Source organism: Rhagoletis pomonella, unplaced genomic scaffold (genome assembly GCF_013731165.1).
Source record: "Rhagoletis pomonella isolate Grant_MI unplaced genomic scaffold, Rhpom_1.0 Rhpom_scaffold_00006, whole genome shotgun sequence".
In the NCBI taxonomy this organism is placed as follows: Eukaryota; Metazoa; Arthropoda; class Insecta; order Diptera; family Tephritidae; genus Rhagoletis; species Rhagoletis pomonella.
In genome coordinates, this window is record NW_023458560.1 from 3,494,964 (window position 1) to 3,508,201 (window position 13,238).

At 36.4% G+C, this 13,238-nt stretch overlaps 1 protein-coding gene across 1 annotated transcript; it reads right to left on the reverse strand.

Moving 5' to 3' along the window:
- Nucleotides 1–3,335: 3,335 nt before the first annotated feature.
- Nucleotides 3,336–6,336, reverse strand: LOC118741530. Its single transcript, XM_036473529.1, has 3 exons — nt 5,917–6,336; nt 4,873–5,751; nt 3,336–3,413 (listed from the first exon to the last, which is right to left on the reverse strand). The coding sequence occupies exons 1-3, from the start codon at nt 6,304–6,306 to the stop codon at nt 3,336–3,338; spliced, it is 1,347 nt and encodes a 448-aa protein (XP_036329422.1). The 5' UTR covers nt 6,307–6,336.
- Between the last annotated feature and the right edge of the window lie 6,902 nt (nt 6,337–13,238).

Here is a 13,238-nt window from a genome sequence, read left to right on the forward strand (position 1 = left end):
ATGAAATTTAGATTCCAGCGCCTGATATGGTTGAAGTTCATTGAGAGAGCGCTAGTTGTTTTTTTGCACAGTTTTTTTGATTCCGTTTTTACTTGTCTCTTAATGAACTTACATTTAGGGCCGGTTGTTCAATGTCCGATTAGCACAAATCGGAGGTAGAAGCTCCGGTTAGATACAACGACTGCTTTATCGATCACATGTTATATGCATGCTGTCGAAATCGTCGATAATGATGTTTAACCGGCAAGTAGTGATAACCAGACATTGAACAACCGGCCCTTAAAGTACATAGTTATATGTGGTATATACATATTGTGGCGAATACCACAGTATACCAGTAGAAAGTTTTTGTTGTTGTAGCTGTTAATTTGGTCCCCATAAAGGACTTGAGGGTTGCGAGCAACTATTTTGCCGCATTCAGGGTGCTGTGCAGCAAAATAATGTGGTGAAAAATTTTAACATCGGATAAATGGCGAGAGAAATATTGTTATGCGCTTTATAAGTAAGCATGAACGTAATAAAATGTTTCATACTTCAATACAACTAATTAGCGCTATTTTTGCAATTCGAAATGATCTTAAAAATATTTGTAGTGAAATATGTACTTTATGAGTTAAATGGAAACTATCTTATATGTAAAAATATATTCCGATTTACTTCAAATAAATGATGTAAAATGTTTTATATATGGATCTAATTTTAATAATAAAATTTATTACTTTCATCTACATTGTTTTTATTGTAAGTTTTCACGAGTAGTTGCAGTTTTCTGCAATTGTCTCTGGCCGACTATACATGTTAAACCCAAATAATTTCACAATTTGTACCCTATTAAAGGTTTATATTTTAATAAAATGTGATCAATTATTTAAGAATATATATATTCCGATCAAACTATAGTACTGAATGCTTGATAAATAATTATTTAAATCAAATGATCAATAGTGAACGCACTCGGAGTGAATTTTGGAACACGGAGCGAAATATGCATATTAAGATTAAATAATTTCTAACTTTCTACCATATTATACGTTTATATTTCAATGTAATATGATTAATTAACTCCGAACAAACTTCACTACTGAATGCTTGACAAAAAATATTTGAATCAAAAGATCAATAGTGAACGCGCTCGGAGCGAATTTTAGAACACGATATAAATGTTAAGACTAAAAAATTTCTTATAAGCTTATGTTTTAATATAATATAATTAATTACTGAAGAATATATTAACTCCGATTAAACTATAGTATTAATTGTATGACAAACTATTTAAATCAAATGATCAACAATGAACGCGCTCGGAGCAAATTTTGGAACACTTCATAGAATATTTACAGAGGAAGTATATTATTTGGTAGAGATCAAAATGTATTTAACAAAGTGTGATTGAATTTGATATTGCTCTCAGAAGAACCATCCTATAGTCAAATTGAAAAAAAAATTTTATGCATTTTGAATCGTTTGTTTATATTTTTTACATAATATTAAGAGAGCCGCACTGAGTTGTCAATAACACCTTGTTTAATACACCCATGATACAAATATTTAAAGGTAAAAGGCGCTTGCTCAATTCGTCGGCCATCATTTATTTTTTGAAGTTTGTCTATTTTATAAAATTGAAATTTTGAGAGCAACTCAAATGCCAAATAAAAGTAAAACAAAAAACAAATAGATGAAAATATTGAAATTTTCATTTATTTGAGACTGAAAATGAGAATGTATTTGTGAAATTGGAAATTTGAAAACATTTTTGTAATGTTAGCAAACTTCAAAAATGTTCAGGCTGCCTCTCAGCGGTTTTACCTTCAGATTTTTGTATCATGGATACACCTCGAGATATCACGAACAAGTTTTCCTTTGTTTATTTTTACTTAAAGTCCTTAAATATGTATCTTGATTTCTGTAGAATACGTATTCATTTTTTTAACCTTTTTAAAAAAAGGGAGGACAGTCGGATCTACGTAACCAGAACGACCTGAATGAGCATTAAAGTCGGTTGTATTTTTTGCTCAAAATTACTTGTTATTATTCAGATACAGTTTCGCTACTATTTAGAGATTTCTCGACATACTTGTTCACATTACTGTTATTTATTATTTTTCTTATTAGTCGTTTATATGTTTAGGACTTACTGAGGGTGCTTTAAGATTCATTTTGTAAATATGTATGTACATATAAAAAACAATTGCGATATTTTATTTTATTTTAAATTATGAATTTTATTCGTGCAATTTTTTATGTTTAATAGTTTTGAGATTTTTTGGTTCTGTTGTATTCTTTTATTGCATATCTTTAACTCTTTTATTTTAAGTTATAATGTTGAAGATAAGCCTTCTGCCTTTGTCAAGCACTTTAGCTAGGTACGAGAAATTTAGCATATGCACGCAAGAGCATAGGGTAGGTATAGGGCTGTGCTGCCGCGATTCTCCAACATCTTGTCAAAGGAGAAAACATATTGGTGGCGGAATCCATCGTAGTCCGATTTTTCATAAAATCTACAAAAAAGCGATCACTGAATCTGAACTGCTATGAACGTGTGTATTCAAAGCAAGCACTGCGTTCGTAGCTACTCGAATTTAATTGCATTTTCATAGATTTCACGGAAAATCGGACTACGATGGATTCTATGACAGCCTTGATTAGTTCGTGCCAATATAGCAACTCAGTTACCAGCTTTCAGTTGCTAGTTGCCATCGGTAATACCATTTCAGCCACTGGCCAACCCACTGAAGTTCGGTTGTCCTCCGTAATCGTCCCATAAAATCGGAATCGAATATGCATGCACGTTCTGCAGAACGATAAATATTTTGTAAATGTGTGCTCTGTCCGCTAACGAATTCCAGCCATGTGTGAAATATCGTATGTGAAGCCTCCGTCTTAACTTAACGATTGTCAAAGGCACGCCAGAAGATGTTTCATCATATGTTTTCGACCATCGTCTTCTTCGAGTAAGTTCATCGATTCCAAAAACTTTACAACCTCTATGTGCCAGCATCCCTTAGTGTTTTTGCCAATGAGATGGCACTATTGCACTGTTAATAACCAAATTTAGCCGCAGTTGCATTCACACGTGATATAATAGCTATTGTCGGCATGTGGGAATCCCCAGGAGATGGCGTTTGTTCAGCTATCGAAATCATTACACCGACGGCGGTTGGCAGTACTGCTGGAACATATTTACCACAGCGGTGGTTGTGGCGTTTTGTTATGCAACAATAGCCTGCAATGATGACATATCATATAATGTCGATGAACAAAGATATAAAATTGAAAATGACTAACCTTATTCCCGGCCGATTGGGAGACCACCCTTGGTCACGACCAGAACGCATTTACCAAGAGGAAAAACCGCAGGGATTGCAGTAGTTCTTGCAATCACCGTTGATGATGCTGTGCTTGTAATTAATAGTCTGAAAAGGCAGACAATTGCATTAATCAAATGTTAAACACATCAAATAAATAAATTTCAATAATTTGTTTACCACTTTACAAACCGAATTACCAAGAAATATAAACTCTTTTTTTTTTTTTTTTTTTTTTGTTTAGAAACGCAACAACGCGTATAGAACATTGGCAAGGACTGTTATGATGTCCTCAAGAGCCAGGTTATCCAAGAAGATTTTAATTGTATGCGAAGCTTTTAGTGAGCGGTGACCCGACGAGTGATGATAAACCAAGCAAAAAATTCAAACTGCACAAATTCAAAAGTGATTGATCACCAATTTAACCTATCGTACTACGTACATTATAATACAATAAATACAAAATTCTCTATCAGCCTTTTTTTTTTTTTTTTGATTGCCTTTTATACAAGAATAAAAGGTTTGTACCCTATCAGGTATTCATGTAAGTACAGGTTATAAGATGAATTTTCATATTCATGAGGAAATTAAAAAATTATTGAGTACAAAATCACCAAAAACTACAGAAGTAATTCATTTTTTAAGCCAAGTAATAAAGTGAATCGACTATCTTATAATTAATAAAATGTGGTTGTACCAGCAGAATCAAAGGAACTTGATTGCAGAAAAAACACTAATTTAGGCATCTTTACAATTAACACAAAAGAATCGTAATACATGTACATATGGAAAATTTAACTACAATGAGGTAGATACATCCAGACTCCAAACCAGTCATACATATCTCTTAATGACACTCATCCATCATCTTCTTCTTTCTCTTCTTTTTATTTTATTACTAATATAATTATTTTTATTATTATTATTATTTTTTAAATGCACAATCGTACGTGCCCAATTCCATATCTGATTGAATAGAAAAAATTTAATCATATGACTACATTCTAAAGCATTCGGAACAAACATGCATACATATTTGTTTCATACTTTTTTTTTTGTTTTCCTTGCTTTCATTAAAATTTCTCTTTTTTTTTAATAATAATTGACTGGTTGTAATTGTTTTTCTTCATTTTCCCTAAAACGACTATTACTTAACAATAAACAAACATATGTCTGTTTTATACATACATACACTTTTAATTTTTTTTTTCCCTATATCTATATCTTTTTATACTCAAAGAAGCGTGTCGAGCTTCACCGTCTCCAAAAAGCAAAGCAACTCCCTGAGATGGCGATAATCAAAACTGGCGAAAATTTCTTTTAAGCAGTTGTATTTACTAAAAATAGTGAAATTGTTTCTGGCGGCGGAAAACTTTTGGCATACAAAAATGAGATGGTCATTTGTCTCTCTAACCCCACAGCATAAACAAGCATCAGTGATGTTAGCTTTAAACTTACTTAAAAAAATCTCTCCATATGTGTGTCCACACATGAGTCTATTTATTAGTTTTATTTCCTGAACGGAAAAATTGCATTTTTTATCGCAGAACCAAGGGGAGTCAGTTACCTTACCTCCATTTTCAGCAAAAACTTTACCTTTGGATTGAGAAATATCCGAAAACTCACTCTCCCACTCACGCCAAATGGCTTGCCGAATTCTTCTAAGCCCCTCCTCAACCGTAAACTTTATATGCATGTCCTGTCCATTTCTCACTGCAGCCTTTGCCGCTAAATCCGCTTTCTCATTGTACACTAACCCCACATGACTGGGAACCCAACTAAGCTTTATGCTTTCAAACTTTGAGTTGTGCATCAAATTTTGAATCTCCGCAACAATGTGATTAGTCGTTCGTTTCTTGTTAATTAATCTCAACGCCGCCATGCTATCTGAAAGAATGGCAATTTTCTTACACTCCAACTTGACCATCATCCGAACCGCCTGCCTGATTGCTAGAAGCTCCCCGAGGGTGGAGGAAAAATCACCCACTACTCTATATAAGAATGACACATTTTTTTGAGGATCATGGACTGCGAAACCCACCCTTCCATCAGAAACCGACGCATCCGTGGCAAGGAGGTAAAAACCACTATTCTGCAGTTCCCTTAGTCTAGAGACAAAAATACTTTTCAACTGTACCGTACTAACATTATTTTTGGTAGTACCCAGCTCCGAAAGCTCCACGTGGAGGTTACGATGCCTACAAAAAGAAACATCAGTACCAAGAAGATTGAAAACGGCTTTGTGCTTTTCGTAAACAAAACAATAACTGGATTTAGAGACACTCCCACTCATCAGGTCATCCCTGAGGCGAGGATTTACAAGCCACTGTCTGCTGAGCTCCTTGGCAGCCAACCATTCCGCTCTTTTCAGAGGGGGAAGCTCGCCTGCCAAAGCATACCTCACATGCACCGGAGCACTTGGAGGAAGCCCCAAGCACCGCCTAAGGGCCGTTTGCACCATGTCTAGTTAATTCTAACTCCCAGTTAAACATCTTTATCGACGTTATCGACACCCATCATATAACATGTGATCGATAAAGCAGTTAACGTGCTTAACTGAAGGATGTACCTCCAGTTAGCGTTAACTAGACATGGTGCAAACGGCCCTAAGAGTATCATTCAAAATGACTTGTATCTTTTTGTTGTACCCAATAGGTGCATCCGCATAAGTGGAGTTAGCGTATTCCACCTTGCTTCTCACAAAGGACTTATAAAAATTTAAAGCTACTTTGGGCACCAAACCGCTTTTTATAGGTGTTAAACATTTGATAAGATTCTTACCCGGTACCGCAATCCTTTTTAGTCTGCTAACCTGATTATTTACCGATGTACTCGCAGTAATTACCCTCCCCAACCACTTTAGCGAGCGGACCTGCTCAACTTCTTTACCATCCAAGTATAAAGAAAAGGAGCTAAACCTATTGCTATTTACACACATGAATTTGGTTTTTTCCACATTTATGCCAAGATTTAGACTTTTGCACCTATTACTGAAAGCCATCAGTTTGCCCTCAAGGGCACTTATAGCCTCCAGCTCAGTATTACCACAACAGATGAACGCAAAATCATCCGCAAACTGAAACATCAACGAGCTATCATCATTCAACCCTTGGAGCCCTGCAGTATAAAGGTTAAAAAGCAGCGGCGACAGACAGCTCCCCTGGGGTAGTCCATTTGAAACCTCAACTGAATGCTTTCCTAACACAAGAGTTCTTCTGGAGAAAAAGTTTATCACCCAATTACGAATTCTGCTATCGACTCCTAAAACCTTTAACCTGTAATCTAACTTGTCGATGCTGACACAATTGTACGCGTCGGAAATATCCAATACACACACGAAAACTTTTTTCCTACACTTCTTAAATTTGCTGGACCAGTAAATGAACTCATTAAGGCACATTGTCGCCGATTTCCCTTTTCTGTATGCAAAACAGCCATCCGGAAAAACGTTATTTTTTTCCGCCCATTCCATTAGCTCTTCTTTTATAATCATGTTGATACTCTTCACAAACACGGAAAGAAGCGATATAGGTCTGAAATTCTGAATATCATTAAGATCCTTCCCATGCTTAGGAATAGGCACGATCTTGATCTTCCTCCACTCCTCTCTAACTCTATTCTCCAGAAAATGCCTCTTAAAATCGCAAACTAAAGCCTCCTTCGTGTCTACCGGCAGCCCTTTCAGCATACCAAATGTTACGCCATCCAAGCCCCCCGCCGATTTCTTCTTTTTCCTCAAAACGCTATCAAACACCTCCACCGAAAACTCTAACCCCGAATCGTCCATACACCCATTGTCGCTGACCTGACAGTCCCGACCCACTTCAACGGTCCGCACTGCGCATTGGTTTTTTAATAAGTCTAAATATTGAGCCTGCTCATCACTGGGCCAAAATGGAACACTTTTACGAGTCCCCTTAACACTATTTACGAACCTCCATGCATCTGTAGTGTTCGGGTATTCATTTAACTCACTAATTCTCGCCCGATAGCAGTCCGCTTTTGCTTTTTTTACAGCCGCTTTCCACTCCTCTTCCATATTAAGTAATTCCTCAAAGTCCCTAACATTGTTCGTCAGCCTCGCTTTCTTCCTGCACGCCGAAAGCAGGCGAAATTGTTTTTTTAATGACTCGTTCCACCACGCTTTGAGGGAACCCTTAACAGAGTTTAAATCAATCGTGGCTCCTTTAATCTCCTTATTTATGGCCTCGCAGATACCATCAACCCCCTCATTACAGTGAATTCTAGCCAGCGCCGAGTTAAGCTTTCGCTTTTGAACGAACGGAACCGGTTTGCTCGCAACGTTTGGAAGATCTATAATAATAGGCCAGTGATGGCTGCCCCCGACAAAAACACGGACCACCTTCCACATAAGCTGACAGTTCGAGTTAGTAAAAGAAAGATCTAAGACTGAAAGGCTGCCTGGACAGTTTTTGCTAGTAGCGAAAGTAGGACTACCATCGTTTAAACATTTGAAATTTGCCTTTCGAATCGCATCGAGCAGAATTTTACCTTTAGGAAGGTCCTTTGGGCTACCCCATCTTCTGGTCTTAGCATTGAAATCCCCCAACAGTAGGATGTTTTCGCGTCCCTCCAAAAACAGCAATAAACGACTAATTTCATAGTCAAAGGGATGTTTGTTTAAATTCGGTGGAAAATAAGCAGAAGAAATAGAAACTCACCGCTTTGCGATACAGAAATAATAACCAACAGGGGTGCATTTTCTTGGTAAACAACTGAAGCGCTCAGAGCAATCTGATCCACAATATTATTTTCTGAAAAATAAGACTTGAAAAGAGTTTTTAAACATGATTATCACATTATCTAATTAGCGCACACTATCGAGTTTATTTCTAGTAGAATATAATTGTATTATCTCAGACTTTTTTTCAATGTTTTCTAATATTCGTTCTTTTGGAATGCAAAAGCAACCATGCGCTCAATTTCTTGTGGGGAAATTTGGCGCCCATAAAGGACTTTCACCACGAAACAGCTACAAAAACAAAAACCTTTTCTACTGGTATACTGTGCGAATACTGCGGCAACACAAAGCGAACAACGAGAAATAGGCAGAATGTTCGAGGAATGATGTAGAATGTTCCACAAAGAGAAACGTCAAGTTGGATGAACACTGCGAACAGCGAGAGAAAGAGAATGAGCGATAAACTTCAGAATGTTCTAGAGTTGCCATAAGTGCCAGCGCAGGTATATAAGGGCGCCGCCATAGCGCAGTGAGTTAGTTACGAGTTACAAGTCAGCAAGCTACAAGTAAAGTGAGCAGAGAAGTGAGTTGCGAATAAGCAAGCTATAAGTTTAATTGCGTTAACAAGTAGTAAAGCGTTGTTATTGCTTTAACAAGTATTGTAAAGTGTTTTTACTGTATTAGCAAGTATTGTAAATTGTTTTTTGTACAATAAAGTTAATTGTACTACAATTTGGTCATCGTTTGCATTTATTTAACAATCCAGCGATACGAGCCGGGGTATATTTGGGAAATCCCTCAAGGTTTCGAGGATAATCGTAACAATTGGTGTCAGAAGTGGGATTATTAAATAAATCCCGAAGGATAAACTACTGAAAATGGCGAAAATTCAGGACTTAAAGATTGAGGAGCTGAAACAGGAGTTGGAAAAGCGTAATTTGGCCACCTCCGGAAGAAAAGTGGAGTTATTATCCCGTTTGCGGGAGGCTATGGAAGCTGAAGGCATCGACGTGGACAAATACGACTTCCAGGGTAAATCCGACGATGCATCCGCAAAGGACGAACAGAATGATGAGGCTGCTTGTTCGTCGAAGGATGTGCAGCAGACATCCGGGAAGGTTGAAGAACAGCAAAAGTCGCCAAGTTCATCAACAGCTATGGACATGAACACGTTATTGGCTGCCATGTCACAGATGTCATCACAGCTGTCATCTCAGATGCAAACACAGTTGTCAGATATTTCGTCGCAGCTACAGGCACAGAAGACACACGTATCACAGTTGCTGGAAGTCCAGGATGCAAAGATTACACAACTGCAGGAGAATTTGGCTAGAGATAACGAACAAATCAAGGATAGACAGGATAAAGTCGAGGCTAAGGTAGAAGAGTTGGAAGGTCGCCTCCGAGATATGCAGTTGAATCATCCACCTTCTTCGACCAGCGCGCCCAAGGTAAAGACTCCATCCTTTGACGGCACGATTCCTTTCCAAGTCTTTAAGCTCCAGTTCGAAAAGACGGCTACAGCAAACAACTGGAGCATGGACGATAAATACGCTGCTCTGTTCGTGGCATTAAAAGGACCTGCAGCGGAAATATTGCAGACTATTCCCGACTGTGAAAGGAACAATTACGATGCCTTAATGGGTGCAGTGGAAAGACGTTATGGTAGCGAGCACAGGAGACAGATTTATCAGATGGAGCTGGAGAATCGCTGCCAGAAATCCAACGAGACTCTATAGGAATTCGCCTCCGAAGTTGAAAGGCTGGCTCATTTGGCAATTGGAGATGCATCTGGTGAGCACCTCGAAAGAGTAAAAATCCAGAGGTTCATCAACGGAATGCGGGACGTGTATACCAAGCGAGAGACGTACGCGAATCCAAAGCCAACATTTGCTGAAACTGTCTCGTATGCTCAGACGCGTGAAACGGCGGCGCTCCTAAGTAGACCAGCCTACAAAGCACATCGCGTGGAAGTGGAAACACCGGACGAGACAAATGAAATGCTGAAGAAGATTATCCAACTGCTGGGCGAGAAAAAGAATGGCTCTGGCAAATGCTTTAAATGTGGAAAGCCAGGCCACTTCGCCCGTGATTGCAGTGCAAGTTCCAGTGGGCTCAACAATTCAGCAGGACGCAAATGCAGGGCTGAAGGAGACCAGTGCTGTCGTTTTGACTACTATAGTAGTTTTTTACTACCTTCAGAACATTTGTACTACTTGACTACTCCTCTGCTCAATGTACTACTATTTAAATTTTTTAGTGCCAAATTGTTTTTTGTTTTAAAAATATGCTTCCTTATCCTGAGTTTCGCCCAAAAAAAAATTCACCCGAAAATTTATCATCCGCCCATAGTAAATACATGGAAACCAAAAGTGAAAAGTGAACCGGTTCGGGGAAAATGAAACTCATGATAAGGCTGATGGTAATATAGAACAATTGCAACCAGTGTGGCAGCCTTGTCCGTTCACTATTTTACAGGAAAATGTGTAAGATGTTTGTCTCGCTCTTATGAACAATACACATATGTTTTGTTTTATTCTTCGCAGTAAATTTGTGTGTATGTCAATAAATTTTACAGTTATCTTAAAGTGTGCATTGAAAAGAAATTTCGCAATTGAAGTTTAAAAATTTTAAAGGGCATTACAAATAGTTTATTAGCTGGAGCTCTATATTTAAACATATTCGCAATATGGAAAAGTGAGTAGCTAACATTTCATGTATTAATAAAACCTTTAATACAAAATGAAAATTTTCTTTATTAGATATCTTCAAAAAAGTTCCAAGAATACCAATGGTGTTGAAGGTGTACCAGAGCTGTAAAACTGTGAAATCATTTGAAATTAAAAATCATCAATTTTATATTATTATGTTTTCATTGAATTCTCCCTTATTGAATAATGCGGCTTATAGTTTTCCAATTCTACATTCACTCAAAGTAGATACGATTGCACACATTTCCATATTCAAAGAAAGATTGAAAAAATTGAATGACGAACGATTCACTTTTAACACTGAATAAGCACTCAGATGAATGCAGCTTTTGCTATGTGTGCACACATCCACTCAGTACCAATCATTTGATATAAATATTTTGAACACACAAAACCCTCTGAAAAATACGCCAGGTTGCATTTTATTAAAAAGACTGCAAAATTTCAACACGAAAAATAGTTAATAGAGCGTTATCATCAGTTTTTTTCACTTAAATTTGTACAAGGATTTATAAGAATAAAAAATATTAATTGGAGAAATATTTTTTAGTGAGCGTGTCGTTAGAATGTCATTATGAAAAATATAAATTATTAATGATTTTAACATCTCTGTTTAGAAAATTGTCAGCTTTCCAAATAAGTGTTACCAATACACCATTAATAATGCATAATGCATAAATTAGTACATACATATATAAGTTAATATAAACTAACAAATTTAAGAGCTTCTGGTTCTAAATTTAGACATACATATACATTTCATTATTTAATTATAAAAATTTTTGATACAAATTTCTTCGTACTTTTTTTCGTCGCTATTGGGTCAAGCAGTTAATAAAGATTCGAAAATCGAATTTGTTGGTTTGTGGAGGTTTTTTCATTTACAATAAGCCACAAATTATCAACATTTCCAACAAAAAAAATATTTAACAAAATTCGTTGCTCCCTATTTTCATTAACATCCTTTTCCGAAAGTGCAATATTTAAGAATTTATACCCATTTCATTGAGCACGCTTTTTAACCCAAGTTTTGGTTTGTTTGTTAACATCAAAACTACATATCGACACCTAAGTGGAAGATCGACCTATCTCGGCAGCCAGTTCGAAAACTCCCTATCTCAAAAAACTGTTCTAGAACACCCTATTTCAGAATTTTGTTGAAGAACGCCCTATCTCAGAATGCGGTTCTAAAACGCCCTACCTCGGCAAATTTTCAATATATTTTCATTTGAGATAGGGCGTTCTTCAACCAAATTCTGAAGTAGGACTTTCATAAAAAGTTTTCTGAGTTAGGGCGTTTTTGAATTGGCTGCCGAGATAGGTTGATCTTCCAATCAGGTGTCGGTATATTATTCCAATTTTGGGAATCAAACGGGACCCCACACAAGCAAAAATCGTTTTCTACAATCTTTATTAACCTGAAGGGCTAGACAACAAACAACCGCTATGGGAACAAAGTTATAATACCCATGTGCACAAATGCGCTCGGGTGTAATTATTTCTTAAAACATTATTCTAAATGTATGTTTTGAGCAAATTGATTTCAAAAGTTAGAAATATGTCCCATTTTTCAAAAATGTATAATAATAAACATGTGACTTTTTTAGCAATTTGTTTTCTGTAATTAAGGAAATATTGAATTTTTTGAATTTTTCGAAATTACCGTTTTATGGGAGGGACCAGGTTATGGTTTAATTTTTGTATTTTCAATACGCTTCTACCCTGCATAAAGGGAAACCCGCGTACCGAATTTTCTTCCGATATCTCAACTTTTCCTAGAGCTATCGTGTACACAAACAAACGGACAGACAGACAGACGGAGATGGACTAATCAACTTCTCTTTTTATTCTGGGCATTTACGGTATATACATACATATGTACATAAATGTTGCATATATCTATCTCGATTTTGGTTGTTCCAAATATCCGTTACGTGAGAAAAGTTATAGTACCCTACTGCAGAAGTGCGTAGTAAATATGTTTAAATAGTACACCTTTTAATTAATAATTAATAAAAAAAATTTTACAATGTAACTCCTCAACCCCTCTTTAAAGAAAACAAGAACCCTATAAAATTTCGTTTTGAAAGTTTTCAAATTTGATAACTGAAGAAAAAAATTAATAGAAAAAAAATCATACAAATTAAATTTATATATACATATATTCTGCGAAAAAATGTCTACAATCAATTTTTAAACCCTTTTCGCAATTGGTGTACTCTTGTAACCGGTAAATTTTGTTACCATCTCATAAGCTGGTAACAAAATATTGCCCCGCCCCGTGAAATATGCAATGCCAGAATTTCCACAATTCTTCATGGATGAATTGCTGAATATATAGCATTACCAACGTTCCTAGAATCGCGGTGACATGAACAGGTAACATTTTTTGGTAATAAAATTTTCCGGTTAAAAAATCTTCGGTTACGTGCAGAATAGACCTTTTATAGTTCTAAAAGTCTATAATACGAAGGGACAGATGCCGGTAATGAAATTCTTAAGTTTTTTCAAGCAAGAGTT